The sequence below is a fragment of the Gossypium arboreum genome, chromosome 6 (genome assembly GCF_025698485.1).
Source record: "Gossypium arboreum isolate Shixiya-1 chromosome 6, ASM2569848v2, whole genome shotgun sequence".
Lineage (NCBI taxonomy): Eukaryota > Viridiplantae > Streptophyta > Magnoliopsida > Malvales > Malvaceae > Gossypium > Gossypium arboreum.
This window is the reverse complement of record NC_069075.1, coordinates 79084455-79110715: the sequence shown is the minus strand read 5'-3', so window position 1 is coordinate 79110715 and position 26261 is coordinate 79084455. Positions and strand designations below refer to the sequence as shown.

The window sequence follows — 26261 nt, the reverse complement described above, 5'->3', positions numbered from 1 at the left end:
TTTTCCTCGGTCTAACCTCGAATTTGTGTTGTCTGGATCTATATAAATGAATTTAACCATCAATCTCACATATTTCATATTCATTTGGACTCAATTTTCGTCCTAGGCAAAATTACCATTTTGCCTCTAACTTTTCCATAAATTTCAATTTCATCCCTAGGCTCGGAAAATGAAATTTGTGCAATTTACTCCTTATTCCAAGCCTAACCAAAATCCTATCACAAAATTTACAGCACATGTATTCATAAAAATTTAAAATTTTTCATCAAATTTCACAAATTTACATTTTAGTCCCTAAATAATGTTTTCATCAAAAATTACTTTGGAAAAGTTGTTTACCTATCAACAACCTTTCATTTTCTACCATAAATTTCTAATTTTCAGCATATTCATCCATGACCTAGTTTTTATACTTTGATAACTTTTCCCCCAAACAGATAGATTAAGCTATCCCGATTTCAAAAATATCAAAATTACTAAAAACGGGACAAGGAAACTTACCCAATTAAGCCATGAAAGTTTATTTTCTCTCTCCTAGGGTTTTCATGTATTTTAGGTTGAAGATGACATAAAAATAAAATGATATCTTTTTATCATCTTTTAATTAATTTAATTATTTCAAATTCCAATTTAATCCTTGCCCTTTTTCTAAATTTCCATGGATGAGTCACCAAAATATCTACATACTTTTCTTTAATGGTCTAATTACCATATAAGGACCTCAATTTTTGAATTCTATAGCTATTTAATCCTTCTAGCCACTAGAATACAACTTTTTCATTTTATGCGATTTAGTCCATCTCGTAATTAAGTACTAAATCGATAAAATTTTATTATCAAAATTTTCACATGACATTCCTAACATATTACGGATCATGTAATAAAATAAAAATAAATTTTATTTTCGGATCAAATTTCTGGTCTTGAAACACTGTTTCGATTTCACTAAAAAATGAGTTGTTACATCATTTCTTTTTTAGACGAACCAATTATTCATTTGAGAAGTTGGTTGAGCTCTATGCCTATCAAATAGTACGCCTTCATGGAATTCCATCATCCATAGTTTCATACTAAGAATCATTGGGCAAACTATGATTCAGTACTGCCTTTCATCCTTAGTCAGATAGTAAGTCTAGAAGAGTGATTAAAGTCTTGGAAGACATACTTAGAAGCTTTGTGATAGAGTTTTTGGGCTGAACTGGGAAAGATATCTTTCTTTGGTAGAATTTGTATATAATAATAGTCATCACGCCAGTTTAGGTATGTCACCATTTTATGCTCTGTATGAAAGAAGGTGCAGAACATCCACTTGTTGGATGGAACTAAGTGAAAGGAAATTGGTTGGTCCTGATTTAATTTGAAAAATAGAGGAAAAAGTTTCTATCATCCGAAATCATCTGAAAGCTGCCCAAGATCGCTAAAAAGCTTATGCTGATCTGAAAAGGAAAGAAATCTCGTTTGAAGTGGGTGATAAAGTGTTTCTAAAGGTTTTTTCTTGGAAGAAATGTAACACCCCATACCCGAGACCGTGGCCGGAGTCGAACACGAGGTGCTAACAGACATAATATATTTATTTTCACAGTCCATTTAAAAATTTCCAGACAGCTGGCTAACTGTGTCACTGTCACCTTAAAAATCATATATTGAGTTCCACAACTCGAAAATCAGTTTCGTGATTTTTCCCTGAAACTAGACTCATATATGCATCTACAAATTTGTTTCTAGAATTTTTGGTCGGGCCAATTAGTACAGTTTATTAGTTAAAGCCTCCCATGTTACAGGGATCGACTACACTGACCTTCGCGCATTACGACTTGGATATCTCCCTGTACAGGGATTCAATATTGATGCCGTTTGTTTCTATAGAAACTAGACTCAAAGAGGAATCTATACATATATGGCATGACTCATAATTATCTCTGGTTAATTTATAATGAATTTCCAAAGTAGGAACAGGGAATCCAGAAACCGTTCTGGCCCTGTTTCATGAAAACCTAAATATCTCTTAACATACAACTCATATGACCGTTTCGTTTCTTCCATATGAAAGTAGATTCATCAAGGTTCATTTACATAATTTATTCACTATTTAATTCCATTCCTACTATTTTTAGTGATTTTTCACATCCACATCGCTGCTGTTGTCGGCATCTGCCTTTAAGGTAGACTTTACCTATTTCATAGTTTCCATGATTCAATTAGCCCTTTTTGCATACATAGCACAAAGTATAATCATGATTAACCATTCCAATGGCTAATCGTTTCCAAACATTTCCATACCTCTTAGTGATCAACATACAAAATGATTATAGTACTATGCTAAAAACGTATATAAGCCATTTTCGCATGGCTATCCAAATTTACACAAAATCCATGGGTACATGACCAACAACAAAAAGGGTAGTCCTATACATGCCATTTCAAAGTTCAACCAAAATTGTACCAAAAGGGGGCTTTGATAGTGTGGGAGACTTCGACTTCCAAAAATCCCGAGTCCGATGGTGACGAGCCAAAATCTATAAAACAGAGAAACAAAGAAACGGAGTAAGCAATTTATGCTTAGTAAGTTTTGAGCAAGGATTCCAGCACAACAAGAGCATAGCATTCGTATAGCTAAACAGATAATTTCATATGCACAAATTCTCAATATCATACTTACTTCACATTACCAACCCTTATGTTCATACACAAAAGATCAACTTAGCCAAAGGCGGTAGCTCGTTTATCAACCGGCGAATACTTATTTGTAAGGGCTCAACTAATTCAAAGCACATACTGAAACATACCTCATTGTTGGGATTTCACAAGCGTATTAACTGAAATTTTTACAGCAAGTTCATTCATTCCCGAATCACATACCTTCGGAGTTTAACCGGATATAGCTACTCGTTCAAATACCTTGGGACATAGCCGGTTATAGTAGCTTCGCACAAATGCCTTCGGACTTAACCCGGATTTAGTAACTCGCACAAATGCCTTGGATCTTAGTCCGGATTTAGTAACTCGCACAAATGCCTTGGATCTTAGTCCGGATATAGTCACTTAGCACAAAGCCTTGGGACTTAGCCGGACATCATTCAAGAACCATGCACACATATATCAATAAATCATGACACATCCATATTTCATTTTCATTACCAAAGCTCAACACAAGACACTTATCATATTTACAATTTCGACTTAATAGCCACATACAAAGAGCATGATTTTGATTTACTTAAGACATAATCTAATCGAATCATAATTTAAGTTCCATTACTCGAAAACTTACCTCGGATGTTGTCGAACGGCTTCAACGGCTATTCGATCACTTTTTCCTTTCCCTTATCCAACTGTGGTCCCCTAAGCTCTTGAGCTAATTCAAACAAATTTAACTTATCAAAGTCTCATTTTGCTAGCTTATGGCCGAATATGACAAGGAGTTTGATAGGTCATATGGCCACCTTTTAGCTCAAATACACAATGATCATACGCTTTTTTTTTAATCACATCAATAATTTAATACAATTCATTCGAACATCAAAAGAGAAGCTCAAGGTACTTAGCCCATATATACATTAGACATTAGAGTCACATATGTACGAAATCACGAATCGAATTCAACATACTAGCTAATATTTCCCCTTAGCCGAATTTTCTAAGTCAAGCTAAAGCCATCAATAGGCTACCAATGGCCGAACATACACATCTATGCTAAGGCCGATTGCAACACTTAATACATTCTACAAGTATGGTCACTTGTGTTGACTAAACACCATTTGTTTCAAGTTCAAAACTTGGCTAATACACATATATACACTATTAAAGCATCCTCTCCTTTACACTAATTCAACACATGCATTACCCATAATATACCAAATTACATTCGCCTTAGCACACAACTTGCTAGCCGATTCTTCTCCATCTAGCAACTAATGCACATACGAGCTCATTTGTTAGACTCTACTTCATCTAACAACAACCTTATTTCTCTTCTATATCCTACCATGGCCGAATGCATCTCAACACCTTACCATTTCAATTTTGGTCATGGTTGAACAAGGAACTTAATGTCTCACTCAAGGATGCTAAAAAGGAGATTCAAGAGTTATCAATCCACCATCACATGCATCATTAACAAGCTTCAAATTTAGCATGCAATGACATCAACACAAAATCCACCTTGGCCGAATACCATCCCCATGACATAGCAAAGATTTGAACCATGGGCTAATAAGAACATCAAGCTAGCAACTAAAAAAAACATGCATGAATCTCATGGCACAACATCAAACATACCTTAATCTTGATACAAGTATGGCCGAACCTCCTCCTAATCCTCTTCTAAACCAAACATGGAGCAAGAACTCCTTCTTTCTTCCTTAGAATTTTCGGCCAAAAGAAATGAAAAGGATGAACACACTTTTTTTTTGTTTCCTTTCCCTCAACTCACGGCAATGGGGGGGGGATCACACACCTTCTTTCCTTTTTCCATTTCTTTATTACCCATACTCCTTATTTTATTTATTCCAACATAACCCATTTACACAACATGTTTTATGACATGTTTTGCCCATCACCCTTTGTCATGGCCGGCCACTAGGCTTTAATTTAGGGAAATTTGACATGCAAGCCCATTATTTTCACAACATGCATTAACAGGCCACTTTACATTTGCCTAGCACATTTCTAAATTTTCTCACATAAGTCCTATTTGATAAAATTCACTTACAATTAACAAAATTCAAACATGAAATTTTCACACATGCATATGTACATATAATGAGCATCCACTATGACGGCTAATTATTTTTATGACTCGGTTTAGTGGTCCCGAAACCACTTTCCGACTAGGGTCAATTTAGGCTGTCACAAGAAAATTATAAGGTTTGGTCAAAAATAAAAGTTAAGCCCACGTTTCGTAGGATCGTATGAGATTTTAAAACCAGTTGGACTAATGGCGTATAGGTTGACATTACCACCAGAGTTATCAAAGATTCATAATGTGTTCTATGTATCTATGATAAGAAGGTATCGATCAACTCCAAATCATATTATACAAGTTGAAGACATAGAAGTAGAGCCAAATCTGCATTATGAAAAAGAGCTTGTTTGCATCTTAGCTAGAGAAGTGAAAGAGTTAAGAAATAGGAAAATCCAATTGGTAAAGGTGTTGTGGAGAAATCACAATACAAAAGAAGTTACCTGGGAAAGAGAAAGTTTAATGAAAGAGTAGTATCCTCAACTTTTCATAGGTATGAATTTTGAGGTAGAAATTTTCTAAGTAGGGGAGAATTGTAACAGCCCGCCTAGCGGAGACTCAATATCAAGTTACTATTTGGCGCATAAGTTGGTTAAGTCAATGGTAGAATTAAGTAAAGTATTTGTTTTGGCTGGGTAGTATACTCTGTGGGATTTGCCATCTGGTGAACTCTATGTATCGGGGAACTCTAGGGTTGGCAGCCTCTTTTGTAAAGCATCTGGCCACCTTAGATGTTTTGGGCGAACTCATTAAGTTTGCAATTTTAACAGATTTGTTTCTATAGTATATTATGATGACTTAGTCAATCATGATGGGGTTTAGTTGAGACCTAGTTAGAACTGAATTAAAATACCGTATATGATTAGGCTTAAAACTTATTAAATGTGTTTAATCATGGGAATCGAGGGCGTTACTAGAATTATCTGATTTTCCCATTAAACCTTGTCTCCATTGCATGAGTAGATAAGGATAGCATTGGCCATAAGAAATTACCTTTACATCTTTTTCTTCCTTGTATTATGCTGTAAGTTTCTAAAAAGCCTTAGCATAAAAAGCTTCTTCGAAAAGGTTCGTAGAGTTTAGCTAAAACCTACAATTGTGCCAGCTTACTGGTAATTTCTAGAAAACCCTTAGGTTATTATAGAAGAAATTCATGTGTTTATAGTGTTCAATGCTTAGAGCTTGAAACTATTCACGAGGAAGGAAAACTTCCTAATTTTGAGTTATTTGACATTGAATCTTGCATCCATGTTAAGTTTTGATAGTTTAATGATCTGATTGGAATATTTATCTTTCTTTTAGCTCAAGAAACTAACGAAGGTCCCAATGACCAAGGCAAATGACCTATTGTGTATATCACTATATTAGAGTTTCTATTGAGTTCTTTCTTACTTCCATGTGCTATAAATTCCATTGTTGTGCATATATTGTGTAAGGAAAGTAATCTCTCAGCAATGTTTGAATAGTTTCTATCTCGGTAATGGTGATCTAGCACCAGCAATGTGAATGTAGTTCGTTTTTATTATGAAGTAAACATTGTCTTTCATGCTCAAGCCAGTAACACCAATATGTGAAATGTAAAATGTGATGATTATTAAGAGGATTATGTTGTGATGCCTTCGATAGGGAAACTATAATGCAAACCGGACTGGTAGATCACTAGAAAGCATACTTGGATGAATCGAAACTATCTGAGGAGTTAAGGGGAAGTATGTATACGAATTTGACTGTCTGAAATACTTCTAATTCTGAAATCTGGGTATGAGGCTAGCATAAGAATGGGTTGTATGTGTCGTGTTAAGTTGGTGGATAGTAATCGTCGATGAGTTATGTAAGTTGGTGTATCGAGTGTGTTTGTATTCTATGAATGCCATCAAGCGTATTATGATCATATGGTTTAGACCTTTCGGAAAGGTTTGGTACTATCTGGTGTAATAGTGTGATGGCTTATATGTTCTCTCTTTATCTTTGGAACCCACTAATTTCATATGAACTTACTTTGTTATATTTTCTTTCTCAGGCATGCTGATTGAAGGAAGAAATTCTGTTGAAGGGACTACACTTGAGAACTATTAATTGTGAACCATCTGATTTGTTTTGTATCATGAATAACCTTTTGGGGATAGTGTGTAATTATATTTTGAAATCAACTTGTATAAAGATTTACTGCTTTTTTCAAGATAATGTTTTATGAGAATCATTACAAACTTTTGATACTTGTATTTAGTCTAATATATATGGTTTTATGAAATCGCCTTTTCAAACATATACGCAAAATGGTTTTAAATGTTGTTTAAACTATCAATGATGTACATTGAAACTATTATATGGAAATAACCTATCTTATGTTATATATATTTAAACTTGTAAAACGTACAAGGCTTTCGCCATGTGTTGTTTTAAAAACATTTTCCTATCATGTCATTGATTTGATTATTTTGATTTGTGTAGCATTCTTTGCTTAGATTTTGTGTTTGGGTCGGGTAGGGAGTGTTACACATATGCTAATGGACCTTGCACAAATTAATAGGTAAAAAAATTTTAACTTCTTTAAACTTGTTGCTTTGGAGTTTGGTGGTCAAGTGTATACCATTTCAATGCATATATTGATTTATGATTATATTTCAATAATGCATGTAGTTAGCAAGTTTCAATGTACATCATTGGTGGTTTAAGCAACATTTAAAACCATTTGGCATATATGTTCAAAAAGGCGATCTCATAAAACCAGATATATTAGACTAAATACAGGCATCGAAAGTATGTAAAGATTCTCATAAAACATTATCTGGGCCCCAACTAAGTTCGCCTGCTTCTCTAAACTCCATGAGTTTTAGCAAACACCTTAAATGGACAATGTTTCGTGATTTATCAAGCATTAGGAGACCCCCAATGATCATAAGGATATAAGCCCGAGCGTGTTGTTCTTTTTAGACTTCACTCGATTCCGCATTGAGCCCACCAAAATTTCTTTTCAACCAATTCATATCCATCTAGGCTTCATAAATCGTGTCTAAAACCCTCTCTAAAAGTTGCTCACATATATCTATCCAATCGGCTGCGACAACTGACCTAATCACTACCGACCCATCCACAGGTAACTTGAGCTGTAACTGCACGTCCTCGAGTGTGATAGTACACTCGCTGCATGGAATATGGAATGTGTGCGTCTTAGGTCTCCACCTTTCCACCAATGCATTTACAAGTGTGGGGTCCAATTTACAACCCTACCCATACGGGCCATGTCCAAAAATCTCGCATCTCTCAAGTATGGTTCTGTTAAGGACAATAGAGGAGCAGGTAGATTATGAATATACGTCTCCAGAATTCGATCTTCCGACTATATATATAGAAAAACATACACAATATTAAATTTCAGTATAATAAGAAAATATTTAAATTCAATTAGATTAAATATAATAAAAAATTTTCTTACCATTTACAATTGATTGATCGATATGTGCTTGTTATCCAAACAAATTAGAGATTTGGTCATTACTAATTTCAATAAATACAAAATAAATTGTAATCTGAAAAACTAATTTAAAAAACCTTAATACAATTTTAATAAAAAAAAGAGTTGAGAGGAATAAAAGTTGAGTAAGAAATTAATAGAGAATTGAGAGAAATTTAAGACAGATTTGAGATCGAGAAAGATGAGTTAAGATTGAATTAAAAAAATAAAGGAATTAAGGGCTTATATAAAAAAAATACGTTTAGGAGAGGGTTAAACAGCTATTTAAATTGCCATTGGTGGGGATAGCCGTTATGAAAAACACTTCTAGCTAAAAACATTTTCGTTTTTTTAACCTAATCCCATAATTTTTTCAAAAACCAATCTAATCTTGTAATCTTTTTAAAAATTCAACATTTTTAAGTATTTCACCAGCTATAATCCCCAAATCTATGTACTTATGACCTGTTAACACTCAGGAACATAGATACTAAATTTGATAGAAATTTATTTGTATAAATAGAAATTCATGAAAAATTTTAAAATTTTGCTGTGCACCACAATAACTTGTTTTTCCAACCACCAAATGATCAAATTGATAAAAATATATATATAAACTTTAATGATTAAATTTTTTATTATCACTAAGTAAAATAATTGAGATCATTAAAAATATGAATAAAATTGTCAAAATATCACATTACCAAAAGAATGTGGAAAAGATCCTATTAAGATTAGCCTCTAAATTCTAATATGTTTACACTGTTAGAAACGCAAAACTACAGACCTAAAAAGTAACGTTTAAAATCCAGGCATGTATTCCATTCTCAAGATAATGGCAAAGGAAGCTTACGTTCCCAGAATTAACCCTAAGTGATGATGATACATATGATCGGATAGTGTAGACCAAGAGGATGATGTGTTCCATTAGTACAAAATTTACAACTCCACCTGCCTGATCTCTACATGTTCCTGGGGTATTTGAGCTTAGATTGATGTTCAGCATCATCCATGTTGTTACAACGCTTCATGAAAGAATCCAGAGTTTTCTGCTTCCCTGGACTTCCTTGGTGAATCGGGTCGACAGTTTTCTGCTTTGTGGGACTTCTGTGTTCTTGGCTGCTTGAAACTTCCAAGGAATTCTCATGGCCATCAAGCATCTAATCATAAATAATTCGAGTTCAGTTGACCAACTTAAGGAAATTAAGATGAACATTGTTTTATGAAACCACCTAAATTAGTATGATACTTTGCCATATATCTGAATGTGTGATTGAGAGAAAGAGAAACAAATTACCTGACCCAGATTTTCCAACTTGTTCTGAACAACATCCCTAAAAAAGTAAACCAATAATCAGATGTAATAAACGTCATTATCACATCTGTGTGTCAACATTCCCGAGAGACCGAGTTTACCAAATGAGATACGGAAAGCACATACCATATGATGTCATCAACCGTGTCATTTGCCAGCAGATAGTATATATTCACTGAAGAGACCTAAGAATATGAAGACATACATGTCAGAGAACAAAAAAAAAATGAAAAGGACACCTAGCAGTGAGAGGAAATGCATTCGATAACAGAATTAGAAAAATTCTTGATCCAGATAAGTCATAGATAACATATGTGATAAGCAATTTTTCTCTCTGTTTCCATGCAAGATTAGTAGATTATTAATAACATTGATCCCGAATCTATAAATTGTGATTGCGTTACAACTTTTAAGGCTTAGCAATAGGTAAAAAGCTAAAGCACCAATCAGTGAGTAATGAGATTCTTGTCCTTTACAACCTTAAAGCACAGTCCATTCAGACTTGCATAAAATTGGCTACATAATAAGTCATAAGCATGAATTTAGAATTTCGAATGACATCAAGTTTGAATATTTGCAATTTCTATTATATCTAAATCCGAATCTGTATAACTTTAAAAACCGACTTTGGTTATTTTCCGTATTAAATTCAAGTATTACAATAGCAAATTAAATATTCATTGAATATCCGAAATTCACTAAATATAGTAAGTCAAATTAAAATAGAAAATTACAAAGTGGACAATGGATTTGATTATCCGAATTCAAATTCACATCTGTTATCCCTAAAAGTAAAGTAAATTTGGATAATTGATATCCAAATCCATTATCTGCAAAAGTAAAACAGAATCAAATGATGGATATTCGAGGGATAATATCAATATCCACTGCGTATAGTAATTAAAATATCTGAATCCCCAATATCAGATATCCACAAATATCCACATCTACCTTATCCCTTGCCATCCCTAGTTATCTGGTACTAGATAGCCCCTCTCTTGACAAGCATATCAATCTGAAATGCAACTCAAAATGCTAGATGAGAACTCAACATTTGGTGAAAAAACGAAAGGGCTAAGGGTCATGTATGAAACTCAAAGGTGACTCAACGGAGAAAGGAAGAAAGCTATTTGAAAAATTATCTTATTTGTATATTTTATTATATTCTTGAGTTCAATTTCAATTTAATATACATTAACAATTTTTCAGATTACATTATTCATATTATTTCATTTCAATTAGAATTTTCCCAGTATTAGAGCTTTAAGGTTGTATATGGTATTTACATTTCAACTACAGTTAAGGGCTTACCTACATATTAAAACTAATTTAGGGTTGAGGTGTTATGTTTTGACTCATGAGAAAATGATATTCTAAAATATTTGATATTTTGGAGATTCTAATGAGACTTTCAGATTACATATACATCGTTTTTGTCTTCTGTAATTGTAAAACTTTAAGTACTCATCAGAGTCCAGCTTCAGTCATGCAAATATCATGATCATAAATTGCATAATGTCCAAAATGATATTCATCACAGACATAATTGCTATGGTCTGCGGTTTACCTGGCCAATCCTATGAGCACGATCTTCTGCTTGAATCAGGTCACCTGGAGTCCATGACAACTCTGCAAAGATAACCGTACTTGCAGCTGTTAAAGTTAATCCGACACCTCCAGCTTTGATAGAAAGCTGCAACCAGCAATACAAAAAGAAAACGGAGACTTAATAATGTCTGTCTATAGATTTTCTGATTTATACTGAAAATGAAAAATAAGAAACATAAAACTTATTGGAGGAATCACAAGAAATAATATGTATATATATAAAGAAGCAGCCATACCACTGCTGCCCTGATAGCATCTTTCTCTTGAAAATCATTAACCAAAGCTTGCCTTGAGGATGCGGGGGTAGTACCATCAATTCGAATACAACCTACTTTCTTCTTCTGTAAGTTTGGAACGTCTTATAAGAAAAGAGTCAAATCTTGAGAAAATTTCAAGATGAATTTAAGTGGCCTTACAAGAAGAAACTGATGCATTGCTTCAATCATGGGCTGATGGTGTGCAAATATTATAAATTTGCAGTCTGCCTGCAATAATTACTTATAACAAATAAATATGTAAGGACCAATAAGTAATAAAATCTATCATGAGAAGAACAATACAAGGTTAATGCAAACAGGAGAATCATGATTGCAAACACATGCCATGAGAACATATATTAAGAACATTGAGGGTTGAATATTTCAGGTGTCAGGTATCCTCGTTGGCTCTTCTTTCAAGTTTTGAGGTAGAGGAACTCAATATCTAGAAAAAATGTAGATCACCATATTATATTTTATCAATTTTAAGATGGAATTTCAGATCTTGAAGGATATTTTTCACAAGGATGGTACTGTAGAATCAGAACCAAAGAAGATCCAGATAAGCTAATAAACTTGGATATAACACATTCCACATCTAATAACTGGCATGCAAGTACATATGCAAATTGTTAGAACAGTTACATTTGGGAACTTATAGTTGTATTAGTGATAGGCTTCTATTAACATGGTGGATTCAGGGAAAAAAAGAATTAAGCTTATAACTATAATATGGATTATCTTTAATCATGATGAGACGTATTTACAAAAAATGGTTCCTGCGTACAATTATGCAGTGCATAGATTTATTAAGACAAGTATAAAACGTACCTCAACAATAGTTCCTAGATAATCTAGAACTGCAGGGATCTTGGCTTCAGCAGAATCAGTATAAATCTGGACGATGAGGATGGAATGATAAGGAATTTAGTCTAGCTTCAATTATAGATGAAAAAGATGGCAATACTACAAAAGAAATTGCACGTGTCTTCTATTTCAACTCAGAATAAATGAGGAATATTTATAAAGACCTTATTTATGAGATTCTTCTGCACAAGTTTGAGTGATTTAACCTCCTCTTCTGACTTGCACATGGTGATTTTGCCCTTTACAACCTCCAACTAAAAAGCAGTTAGGTGGCACTCTTAGATCCGTATCACTCTAGAAAAACCTTCCAAAAGAACGCACTCAATGCTAATAAATGACATACACTTTTCCACCTCAGAATTACATTAAGATTATAGCATATGAATTCAAACATGATGGCAAAGTCACTGATATACGAAAGAAAAAAAAAGTATGAGCTACTGTAGGCAACATCAGCATACAAGAACCTAATTAAATGGGAACCTAAAAGTAGAAAACAAGCGTCCAAACTGAATGATCTATTGATGTATCAGCAAAAAACTGAATTACAAGATCAACCAATATCTATATCAAATTATCAATATTAATATATCATGTATTATACAAATCAGTCCAATAAATTCAAGATCCATGTAGAACTGCAATTCCAGCATTGATTCAGAGTAAATTCAAATTAACAAACAACAATTGCATATTGAATTTACCTCACAAAATAAACAACTGATCCGTTTCATATCCTTTTCAGCCAATTCTAGGAACACCTGAGTATTTATTTCAAATTACAAAAACAAGTTAAAGTGGAGATCAACAATGTACAAGAAAACACTCGTACAATGGTATAATGTACATGCATATACGTGTATCAATGGCTGCAGTGACCCAGTGAAATAAAAATTGGATATTATGAACAACATTGACTAGGAAATCTTTTTGTGCCAAAAGAAAACAACTTTTTATCCTAAATGCCAAGATTTAATAAATTTCCAAAAGAACAAAAGGAGATATGCTTAATTGATATCCACAACTACATGAGAGTTGGATGCATGTCTTGAAAGTTTCCAACCAGACTGCCGTTGCATCATTAATCTTATTATTCAATTTCAAAATGTTTGTTGTTATGTAGTCCAATAAATTGTTGATGGTTCCCACTTCGTTTACTTCTTTAGACAAGAAAAGTATAATGTAATTGATTATAGCCAAAAGCAACATTTTTTATAATTCAAATATTCAATATGAAGCTCACTAATATGAGGCAAGCAAGCTGAAAAGGAAGATCAGACAACAGAACTTTAGCATATATCCGTACCTGTTGCCTACGCTTCATGGGTAGCTGATAAAGAACATCCTTCTTAAGCCTGCGGATCATGACAGTAGCCTTCATCAAATTGTGCAATTCTTCATGGTTACTAGCACCTTGATAAGTTCCAAATACTCCCTGGAAGATTGGTACACGAAAAATGTTGTTCAATACCTAATGTAATGGCAACCCTTAAGTTTAAAGATCTGTCAACCTCAAAACGAATGTCACTTACGCCTTTGCAATATCGCTCACCATACTCATACACTTTCCTATATACAGTAGGATACAAGGCTTCCAGCTGCCAGTTGTACAGAAATTTTGACAGAATTACTAAAATGCAACTTCAGAAAGCTCTAAAATCTTGCAAACCATATTTCCTACATAGCAATTAAAGAACCTGCTTGAACAGCTCAATTGGGCGGGATAAGGCTGGAGTTCCAGTAAGCAATAGTGCATACTGAGCTTTCTGAAATTTCAACCAAAAGCAACAATAAGAAACACTAAAAGGAATCAAAGATGCAGTAAAATAGTTCATAATATTTTTAGCTATTTATGTTTATTCATGCATGCTTCTTTTCATCCATATTAACAATCAGCAAGCTCATTTGATTTAAGCACTTTCTTCTCTATTTGGAAAATTTCTTGCTGCTTGCTTCATCCCACCCACCCTGGCAATTTGTCATGATCATACTACCTGAGTGGTGAAACAGTATTTCTCTGGCCTTTTACATTGTCTATATAAAATTTTTATCCGCTTCAATCAGTAAATTAGCTAACTGGAACATTTTGATGATACAGACCAAATGTTCCGAGGGTGGTGGTCGAAATTAGAGCAATTTTTTGAAGTTGAAGGTATATTGGAACAAGATAAGGTGAGAACTGTTGTGCTTCATATGGAAGGAAAAGCATTGGACAGGCACCATTTTTTTAGCCAACGACATGGAGGGATTCAAATGTTATCGTGGGAAACCTATGCTCGTGGGCTGCAAGAGAGATTCGGCTCTTCCAACTTTACCGACCCGATGACAAAGTTGGCTATCTTGAAGCAACAGGGATCTGTTGACCAGTTCCAGGACCAATTTGTAAGCATTTTCAACCAGCTACACCTGCCCGAACCTTACGCTTAAAGCATATTCATAAGTAATCTTAAAGTGGAAGTTGGCCAGTACCTTAGATTATTCAAACCTCAAACGCTGTTAGAAGCTTTTATTTAGCTAGACATGTCGAAGGCATTGTATCTACAAACATGGTCAAAAGGCCTTCTTTGATGGGAGGAAGTGGGGAGTATTCTAAACCTTTATTTCCTAACCCCAAACCCATCAGTCATGTCCCTACCTCTGGAGGACTCTCTCCAACCCATAACAAACCGAAACCACCTCTAAACAATCATCGCACTCCAACCAAGTCCTTATCCCAAGCCGAAATGGAAGATAGTAGAAAAAAGGGGCTATGTTTCTGGTGTGCCGCAACGTATACCCCAGGACACAAGTGCGTGAAGTCCCAATTGTATCAGCTAGTGGTGGGATCTCACAATGAAATAGGAATGGAGGCCATAACCTCACCAATGGAAGAGTTTCAAGACTGTCCCGAACAGCTTGAAAATACAAAACCCGAAGTTGAAGCCATCCCTCCTGTTCTCTCATTGCATGCCTTATAGGGATCCCAAAGGCATAACACCATGAGAATTACAGCTAGAATTGGGCACATTGATGTGATAATACTGGTAGACTCGAGCAGCACACACAACTTTGTGGACTCCAAACTGGTCAAGAGAGGTAACTTATATGTGGAACCAGCTAATAAAATGGAGATTATGGTTGCTGAAAAGGGAAGCTTGTACACAAGGGGACGGTGTCGAGCTATTAAGTGGCAACCACAAGGCTACAGTTTGTAACTGACTTCATGGTCCTTCCGGTGAAAGGTTGCGATTTGGTGCTAGGAATACAGTGGCTACTTTCCCTAGGAGCCATCACTTGGAATTTCCAGCTTCCCATTATGAAGTTCGAACACGAGGGCCACGATTACTTGCTTCAGGGTATTCAACCTGGAGGCTTACATATACTGACGGGTCAACAAATGTCCAAATGCTTGTCTATGACACCACTCGGTCCTTGTCCCATGATATTGGCTGCCGAACAACACACCAAGCTGAAAATGACACCTGCATCTACTTCGACAAGTTTGCAACAACTTTTAAGAGAATATGACGACGTATTCCGAATGCCTGATACACTTCCCCCTATCAGAACACAAGATCATATAATAACATTGCATGACGAGACAAAGGTGGTGAATATGAGGCCCTATAGGCACCTTACAGTACAGAAGACAAAAATTGAGAAGCTCATTAGGGAGATGTTACGCGCTGGGATCATAAGAGATAGTAACAGCCCTTTTTCTTCACCGGTTGTTATGGTTAAGAAAAAAGAGGGGAGTTGGCGCTTGTGTGTAGATTACCGCCGCTTGAACTAACTAACCATTAAGGATCATTTTCCAATACCCATCATAGAAGAACTGTTAGATGAGCTTGGACAAGCTCTCTTTTTCTCCAAATTGGACCTTCGATCGGGCTATCACCAAATCCGGATGTATGAGGGAGACATTAGCAAATCTGAATTTCTGGTTATGCCCTTCGGCTTAACCAATGCACCTTCAACCTTCCAGGCAGTGATGAATGCTATCTTCAAAGATTTACTAAGAAGGTCGATCTTGGTATTTTTTGACGATATACTTGTCTATTCCAACAGCTAGACTGAACATTTACAAGAGGTGTTGCAACTTTTGAGGGACAACCATTTGTTTGTCAAGCAAAGTATTTGGGGGATGTTATAGCTGCAGGAGAGGTGACGATGGATGCCGCAAAGGTAGAAAGGGTTTCAAATTGGCCCACCCCCAAATCGGTCAAAGAATTGAGAGGCTTCTTAGGCCTTTTGGGTTACTATAGAAGATTCATAAGAAGCTATGGGGTTATGGCTCAACCGTTGACCAATTTACTCAAGAAAAACACTCCCTAGAATTAGACCAACCATGATCAAGCTGCCTTTGAAATGTTAAAGCAAGCAGTATGCCAAGCACCAGTGCTATGCCTGCCTAACTTTAATGAAGAATTCTGCATTGACACGGACGCATGTGGTCAAGGGGTCGGGGCCGTGTTACACCAAAAAGGGAGACCAGTGGCATTTTTTAGCAAAGGGTTAGGAATAAAACATCAAGCAATTTCCATCTATGATAAGGAAATGCTCGCGATTCTCTTGGCAGTAAAAAAAATGGCACGCCTATGTGGTTGAGAGGAGGTTCCAAATCAGGACCGATCACCAAAGTTTGAAATTTTTAGCTGATCGACAAGCTATTACTCCATTTCAACAAAAATGGGTCGTTAAAATGCTCTGTTATGACTACTACATCACTTATAAGAAGGGTGCTCAAAATTTGGTAGTCAATGCTTTGTCTAGGAAGGCACACTAATTCGAGGGACAGCTCTTTCAATGTGTGGGGAGTACTTCATGGTCAGACTTATGGAAGAGAGTAGTGGGATCTACTTTAGTTGACCCCAAGCTGCACCAAGTATGCATTAAGCTTCAAGAAGACCCTCAGAGGCATCCAAAATATTCATGGAATGGCAGGTACTAAGGAGAAAAGGGAAGGCAGTTGTAGGGAACGACATAAAACTCAGGAGGGAGCTGTTCGAATGTTTCCACTATAGCCCATTGGGAGGTCACTCGGGGCGCACGCTACCAAAGTACGAATATTCGGACAAGTATACTGGAAGGGCCTAACCAAGGATATACAGAAATGGGTCAAAGAGTGCCCTGTTTGTCAACGGTGCAACGCAAACCTTGTTGCCTCCCCTGGTCTCTTACAGCCCCTACCTATCCCCGATCGAGCTTGGGAGGCTATCAGCATGGATTTTATAAAAGGTTTACTTGTCGCCTGCAACAAAAACACCATCCTAGTGGTAGTTGACAGACTCACAAAATACGAGCATTTCTTACCTCTCTCACACCCTTTCACAGCCATCACTGTAGCTCAAGAATACTTGGCACACGTTTACAAGCTGCACGGTATTCCTGAAACAATTGCATCACATCAGGACAAGATTTTTGTGAGCAATTTCTGGCAAGAACTGTTTCAAGGATTAGAAGCTAAACTTTGGTTGTCAATAGCATACCATCCACAAACAAATGGACAGACTGAAGTTCTGAACTGGTGTCTAGAAGGTTATCTAAGATGCATGGTGAGCGAATGTCCTAAGGAGTGGGTGCAATGGTTACTTTTAGCTGAATGGTGGTACAATACCACACACCACTCAGCAATCCATACCACCCTATATAAGGCCTTTTATGGTCAAGCACCACCCCTACACTTGCCTTACCTAGCTAGCTCTTCCAATATAGCTACTGTAGACCGAAGCTTGCAAAATAGAGAAGTCATGAGGAAGCTTCTTCACTTCCATTTGAAAAAGGCTCAAGAGAGAATGAGACAGATTGCCAACAATAAGAGATCTGATCAGAGTTTCGGCAACATTCACTCCACAAGTTGAAGAATCATAAGCTCTTTCCTAAATACTTTGGACCCTTCCCTGTAGAAGCAAAAGTGGGTCAAGTTGCTTACAAGCTAACCTTACCAGTCGAATCAAAAATTCACCCTACGTTCCACGTCTCCCAACTCAAAAAGCACATTGGTAAGACACCAACTTCATCTATGCTACCTGTAGTGGGGACTGATGGCGTCATCGACAAGGAACCCATGAGAATATTAGACAGAAGGATGGTCAAGAAGGGCAATCAGGCTGCAACAGAGGTGCTGGTTGAATGGTTCAACACTTATCCAAAAGACTCAACATGGGAGGACTTATAAGAATTACAGCAGATGTACCCTGCTTTTGATCCTTGAGGACAAGGATCCTATTTGAGAAGGGAGTATCTGATACAAACCAAATGGAGCTCACAGTTTCAAGTCTGCCAATTTCAATTTGTTTTTAATTTCTAATTTTGCTTGTTATTAAACACTGCGTTTAGCTTAATTTCGATTTTAGTGTACAGAGGACCGTTTAAATGAAACGGTAAGTTTTGTCTTTGCTTTTGACAGCCGTTATCTGTTTTGACTGTACTTTTTTAACCTCCTATGACAGCAAGGAGGGTATGATGAAAAAAGCAGGCCATTTTCCTTCTGTTGGTTTTCTTCTCCTTCTCTTTTTCTGTTCTTTCTTCTTTCCCTCCGATTACTCAACTCAATTCGCCGACGATAACATTTGAAAACACCAAGTGTCTGTTATGGCTTAAGGTGAATAATTTTCATTCAGCAAATTAAGGTATTCACAATATATTTAAAGTGTGAATATAGTCAATAAAGAGGTAGATTTAAGTTCACATCATCATTTATTAAAAGAGAAATACCTTTATAATGGGAAGGGAAGCAGTTGTCCTCTTTGCTTGAGCATTTTTCAAAAAGTGAGATTCATCTGCAATCACAACCTACAAAAAGGGGGAAATCAATGGTAGAAGCATATGCAAACAAGAAAAATTACCATGTAAACAGGACATCAATAAGCTTCATGCAAGAGTGGCGTACTCAAAACACACAAACATGCATTCCCAACAAATACAAACAAGCAAGTCAAACTGTTCCTGCAAAATATAATGTGTCCTATGGCCTTCCAAAAAATATAAAGTCCTTAACATAGAAAACTGTAAAGATTTTTGCAGTCATTTTCATTCTTTATAAACTAAGCAGTGCACCTAGGTGCGAACCTCAAACCCTTTCAGGCAAGGAGTATTTGATAAGGCAGACAACTACTGTGCCTTTCTGTAAGGAAATAGGCACAATAAAAGCCGTCTGACTATTTATTTATTTTTAAATACTACACCTTTACTAATAAAAAAGGAGATAATATCAAACTTACTATATCTAATACTCAATAAAGTCATGGGACCATAAGATGAATCATGCATATTTGGCAACACAAGAAAAGGATAATTTTGTAGTTTTATAAGATAAAATCACAAACACAAACATACCTATTGCACCTTACTTCATTTTGTTGAGATTTTTGTTTTTCCTTTTGGTGCTTTACGCCTTAGGCAATAAATAATGCCTAGAATGCACCTTGCGCTCTTAACAACACTAAAATAACCCAAGATCTTTTAGTAAAAAATACATGTTACTATTTAAGAAACGAGTCGTATCATCTTCATGATTTGGTATTATTTTTGGAGGTCCATAACATCTTAGTGTCATGTATAGTATAAATAAATATATACAAGCAGAAAACACAATCATTATTGGAGATTGAATAGTAAAAATTGACCTATAAACTTTTGGATTAGTTATTGGTTATCAGTTTCCATGTTTTCTTAACTTTCGGACCATCCATCCCACCGTTCTAATCATTTACCTGTTTCTACAAAATAGGCAGTTTAGACACCATATCAAAGTTGGACTATCTTAAAATCTTTATTTCTTACTAGTTTCAGCATTTTAAACTGTCTTTGCTCACTATTACCCTTTAGTTATAGTTATATCAAGGTGACAATAACAACATATTGAAATGTATAAAATGCAAAACATAAAAAGATAGAATAAAACTTGAAAGGTAAAAAGATTGTACTCACCTTGAACTCAGATGCCATTAATACATTTTCAAGTTTTGCTACTAAATCATAGGAGATGATGTTGAAAAGGCCATCAAGATGAATATCACCCTTGCTATTTGAGGATAATATTGTGAATCCACTTCTGTTTGACCCACCCATTTGGGAGAAAACAACCTGTAAATGTTGATAGTATCTTTTCCAGTATTTCTTCAATTTTGTTCCAAGTCATAAAAGTAAAAGGAAACATGAAAAGGAATCAAGAGAACATACAACAATATCTGATGGAGGAATATTTAGCCATTGTTCAATCATCTGCATAATGGAAAAAAGTACAAGCATTTTCCCAAAATAAAGAACTAAAAAAAATCCTAAAACACCTTAAACATGAAGTTGATGAGAACTCACTGAAGCCCAATGCAAACGCAAAGAAGATGGCGCAAGTATAAGAACAGGCCAAGAGTCACGAATGCATGCAGCAACAGCAATAGCCTGCAAAGTCCAGTAGGGTTTAATATGCAGCACCAAACAGAAAATAAATATAATACTTTCAAAGAATAAATATAAACCATGTTCTCTTTGTTACACTTTCAAAGAATATTGAAACAACATGATCTTTTCAAAATTTGATTCTAGTTTTTTGTGATCAAAACACAACTTTTTAATACTTAACATCAAACTCCAAAGTCCAAACAATTAAGAGCAAGTCATCAAACACCAATATATCTCCTTGAGACATCTTTCTATTATAATAGGTTGTCTGTGGACAGAAGAATGATAAATAGGTGGAAGCATTACTACATATCATTCCTTGAGTGAAAAACAACAATATCATAGAACTCCAAAAGAAAATGGTAAAGATTCATGGCTGGTGTAATAAATGAAAAATGACCAATCATAAAAGTAAAAAAAAAAAAGTTACTTATTATACTACATAAAATAAAAGATTCAAATGGCTACCCATAACCAAAAATTGCTAGTTATCAACATATTGACCATCTCAAAGGTCATAATACACTAAACCTTTTTTATAATTTTAATTTCAGGGGAGAAAATATAACAATGTCAATACATGATAAATAAATTAGAAAAACATGAGTTTCAACTATATACACACTGCTGTCATCAAGAAGCGACAAAGCATATCAAGAATGCCCAAAGAAAGGAAAAAACCTCAGAATGGTCGCAGATTCTGTCTTTAACTCTTTATAATGAGCTACAACCAAGTGTGGACCACTATGTAGCTAGATAATTCATATAAATGTATTGCAGAACAGAACAGTTCAGATTTAAATATGTATGTATGTATGTATATACGAACAAGTTCTTGCCTGTAAAGTCTTTCCTAGTCCCATTTCATCAGCTAGAAGTGCCCGTCCTCCATGTTGCAACACAAACCTGAGGAAAAGAATAACCTATAGTAAAAGCATCACAGAAATAAGACCATGGAAAGAGAAGGTAAAATCTTATTTTCTTAGAAAAAGGCACCAATTCATGTACATCACAAAGAAAAGCTTGAGGGGGAAAACTCTCCACAGTACTTATCACATACCTAACACCCTCCCGCTGAAACGGTAGAAGCTTTGACTCAATAGACTTAGGAATCCTGTGATACAACTCTTGAGGGAAAAAAAGAGAGGAAGAAGCCAAGACATAAGGGGAAAAATACAAACTCCATAATTGTATAAAAGTGAATACCAATAGCAAACTGAAATATAGGCAACAAGTGAAGAGTAATGGTCTATCAAGGAAAGCTTGCAAGGAAACATTCTTCCGCACATATCAAATTACCTTGAAGATCTGGCAGTGCAGAGGCAGCTGCAATAGCACGTTGCACCAAGGGATGTAAATTCTCTACCTTAATAACATTAGAAGAAAATATTCAGCTATATTGAAGTACACAGCAGTTTAGCAACAAGGTAGTGTGTTCTTAATGTGAGGAGAAACAAAATGAAATTATCCATGACCTCAATATTACAACCAGGTACTTCACAAGGAACTTTTTCTGCCAATGACAAAGATGATTGTGGGAACATCCATAATCTGCGGGTTCAACAGCATCTTATCAGGTTATGGCTGAATTTACCAACCATTGAGTCATAATTGCAATGAAAAAGAAAAGGCAGATATAAATTGAGAGTGAAAGAGGAACCTTTCTTTTGCATTCCAAGTGGCTTTAGGGATCTTACGAAAAGCATCTACTAAAACCTAAGTAAGGATAAAAACATAGAGGGTAAGTGCAAAAGTAAAAGCATTTTCAGTCTGAGGAAGGAATGTATTTTACCTGATTATAGGGAAACTTTGCAGCAATGTTTCCAGTGGCGTGGAGAATAAATTTGAGAGAAACCTTGGGTAGTTGTTCCTTGGAGCACTGATCAGCTGTTGAACAGAAATATGTTCAAAGCAATGCCAGCGCCTTACATTTATATAGAACAATAGAAGTAATAAGTACATAAATGAAAAGAAAGCAACTTACCAGGGTTCGCTTTGGGCGCAATTGATGCAGGCAATGTTCTGGACGGAACTTCACCCTGTATCATAATCATAAATGAAACGAGAGGAAGACTGAAAACCCAAAAAAAACTGAAAACGAACCGAGAATCATAATCGAAAAAGAAACCCCAGGAAAGTAAAGCAAAAAAGAGAAAGTAATTGCCTTGTGAGAAAGAGAATGGATGACGGGTTGTTGTTGATTGGTAGACAAAGAGGAAGAAGAAGAAGAGTGGCGTTGCTGAGAGATCTTCTGGAGAGCATCTCTTTCAAGAGAATCCAATTCTTCAACGCTCAACTCCCATTCATCCAACTCCATTTTTGCAAACCAGTTGTTTCGCGCCCAGTTTGTCTTTGTTCCCTTTCTTATATAATTGAAATTGAAATACTTCTCATTATTTGGTTCTTGCTTTGAATTTTTTCCTCTGTTTGGAGATTTTCTTCAAAAATATCTTGAACAATATAGAATAAGATTTTAATTTTAATTTCTTTTTGATTTGGTATATATTATTCATGCTATTTAAATTAATTAAGAACTGCAACAAAAGCTGGGATGTAGCTGATTTTTACTTTTTGAAGAAAATTTATTAAAATATTTTTATTTATACTAACTATAAAAAATTTAAATTAAATTATAATTTATTTATCATTATATTAAATTATTTAAATATTTCATAATATTAAAATTATTATATTTAAAAATTTAAAATATTTTATGTATGATTAATTTTTCAAATAATTTATATTAAATACTTTTAAATTTTATATTTTATATATTATTATATTAAATTATTTAAATGTCATACAATTTAACTAATTTTTAATTTTTCATTATCATGTTAAAAAGAAAACATTTTAACATTCAATCACAAGTTTTTCAGCAATAAAAAATATTAAAATTTAATAAGTCATATTTTTACAACACTTTCTACCATACTTTCAAACGCACTTTTTCTAAAGCAACATTTCTAGTAAGTATTTTTTAACAACAACAATGAAGAATTAACTTTAAAAATAAATGTAGAAAAATGTCTTAATTATTGCCAATTTCATCCATTAGTTTTTCACTAGTGAATTTATTTTACAAATTTAATTTTTATATTTTTATATTTTACTTAAATCTATCATCCTAAATTTTACTATCAATCTTATTTATCCTAATATATTATATAATATTTCTTATTTTATGTGATTAATATAAAGTAATATTAAACAAATTATTGAACATCTGTTTTGAAATTACAACAATAAAAACTTGAATCATAATTAAACTCCAAACAAAAATAATAAAATAAAATTCTAGCTTTTTTTGTTATTTTTAACCACTAATTGAATAAAATTATCTAAATATTGCATGTTAGTGCACATATTTTGTACCGGTAAGTCTGACCTTTATATTATTAAAATACCAATAAACATTGTTGTATGAAGGACCTCCGTAGGTACCCTCATCGACCAACCACCTCCGTTAACTTTGACTAAGTTCGCCAACATACCCCCATAGTTAATAAGTACATTTTGTGTAACAACTTAGTTTCCAGTAGTATTAGAACATGCAGTTTTGAGATTTTATTTCTATAAATCGAATCAGTAAATATTAAATAAGAATATTTACAGAGTTAGTGTATAGATGAATTGCAATTTGGATAAGTATTTTAGCTGAAATTGTGATTAATTAAGGCCTAGAGACTAAATTGTAAAGTCTAATCGCTGTAGATTTATATTTAAGAAATGACTTGAGGAGTTAAATTGCAATTATCCAAAGGGCCAAAATTACTAATAGACCATTACTAAACATGTTCCAGTGGACATAATGATGATTGTTGATTAATTAGTAAATTAAAGTTAATTAAGATTAAAACATAGTTAATTAAACTAATTAAAGCTTAATATAAGTATATATATGTAAAATTAGTGGAAGGAGAGATGAGATATCATCTCCAATTGATCATAAGAGAAAATAAAAAGAAAAACACCATTGACAAGGGTTTCAAGCTTTCAGCCTTTAATTCAAGTAAGTCCCTAGTCATTTTTCTTTAATTTTTTATGGAAAATGAATCATGAAAGCTTGATTTAGCTAGCTCATGTACTAATTTGTAAAGATGTTAAAGTTTTTGAAGGTTTTCAATGTTAAGAATTGAATGAAATAGGTGTGAAATTGTTAGAAATTAAGCTTAGTTTAAGAAAAGGGCTAAATTGTAAAGCTAAATTGTTGGTTTCAAACATTAGGGACCAAATTGAATTAAATAAAAAAATTACTATGAAACTTCAATAAGAATAGAAAATTGAAGGTCCCTAATGAGTTATGGTGAAATTGGATTTTAATCCGAAACCTTAAATTGAAAGTTATGTTTTTCTCGATTCTAAGGACTAAATTGAATAAATTATAAAATATGTGTAAATTGGTATTTGGTTATGAATTGACTCAAAATTTATAATGTAACGTTTTTGTGACTATTGTAGCTAACGCCCATACGGAACCTTTTAGAGGAAAAGGAAAAGTGAGAATTGTTGACGAGTGACGCAAGACCACGATTTGTACTTTTATGATTCAAAATAGATTAATTGCTTACTTATATGTGTTAATTAGGTGAATATATGTTAAGAGAAGTACATGATGATGTTGTCAATGGTTTGATATATATTATCGGTGTTAAATTAGCTTTATTTGATAAATTGTTTTGATATAACAAACAAAAATATTTTTGAATAAAGTTTGTTTTATGAACAAAGAAATTATAAAGTTCTAAGCATAAAAATCATTTCAAGACTTCCAAACATCTTAGAAAATGTTTTGAACACTTAGAAATTTTTGGGCAAAGTTAAAAAATGATTGAAACTTTTTTTAAATCGATTGAAAAACTGCTCCCTACAAGAAGTGTCGATATTTTCCAAAAAGAATCGATACCTATCAATTTTTATCGATGCCTTATTTTTTTATCGATACCCAAGTTGCTTATTATCTTGAAAAAAAATTGAACAGAAGTAAAAAGTATCGATACTTTTCAAAATATATCAATACTTATTGAATTTTATTGATACCATCTTTTTATATCGATACCACTTTTGCATTTTGACTTGATGATTTTTTAAACAAACACAAAAGGTATTGATACCCATTCAAAAAATATCGATATCTTTTACTAGGTAACTATAAATGGTCTTTGGTATCGTTGTAAATGAACTTTAACAGTAACTGAATCAGACATTAAATGCTAATAGTATCAATACTCGTAGAAAAAGTATCGATACTTTTCATTGCAGGTGAATTAAATGATCTGGTATTTTCATTCCCAGTGACTCTATTTATTTCCTCAACAACCACAATGATTGGAAATGAATTAGAGAGTATAAATACTAACTTCCAAAGTTCCTACAACAACAAGAAAGAATATTCAAGCTTAAAAATCAATCAAACAACCTTTTGAGCTAAAACTTTCTATACTTTTCTTACAAACACCTATGAACTTCATTGTTATTCTATCAGCTCAAGTGCTCTTCTTTGTAATTGAACTTAATTTGCAAACATTCTGATCTTGTAAGAGTTTGTTCTTAGTTTTCTTATTTGTATTTCTTTAAGAGGGTTGGTGTGTTAAGGTTTGGGTAGAAACCTTAAGGAAGTTTGTAAGGTTAAATCTT

The 26261-nt window shown here is 34.2% G+C and overlaps 1 protein-coding gene across 5 annotated transcripts; it reads right to left on the bottom strand.

Annotated features, from left to right (window-relative positions):
- Positions 1-8806: 8806 nt before the first annotated feature.
- On the bottom strand, positions 8807-23154 carry LOC108486715 (uncharacterized). 5 transcript variants are annotated; one of them, XM_017790908.2, is made up of 24 exons: positions 22789-23152; positions 22609-22663; positions 22417-22511; positions 22285-22340; positions 22100-22175; positions 21924-21990; positions 21685-21751; positions 21464-21530; positions 20541-20624; positions 20406-20447; positions 20154-20309; positions 18939-19016; positions 13940-14008; positions 13775-13840; positions 13549-13677; positions 12947-13003; positions 12407-12496; positions 12207-12272; positions 11535-11603; positions 11355-11459; positions 11078-11203; positions 9637-9695; positions 9493-9529; positions 8807-9355 (listed from the first exon to the last, which is right to left on the bottom strand). In XM_017790908.2, the coding sequence occupies exons 1-24, from the start codon at positions 22939-22941 to the stop codon at positions 9158-9160; spliced, it is 2067 nt and encodes a 688-aa protein (XP_017646397.1). In that variant the 5' UTR covers positions 22942-23152; the 3' UTR covers positions 8807-9157. The 5 variants fall into 5 exon arrangements, 4 of the variants coding, with proteins under 4 accessions (XP_017646397.1, XP_052885753.1, XP_017646399.1 ...); XR_008284270.1 differs by lacking the exon at positions 8807-9355 and having other exon boundaries at positions 11078-11139; positions 22789-23153; XM_053029793.1 differs by lacking the exons at positions 8807-9355; positions 9493-9529; positions 9637-9695 and adding exons at positions 10091-10340; positions 10462-10525 and having other exon boundaries at positions 22789-23154.
- Positions 23155-26261: the final 3107 nt, after the last annotated feature.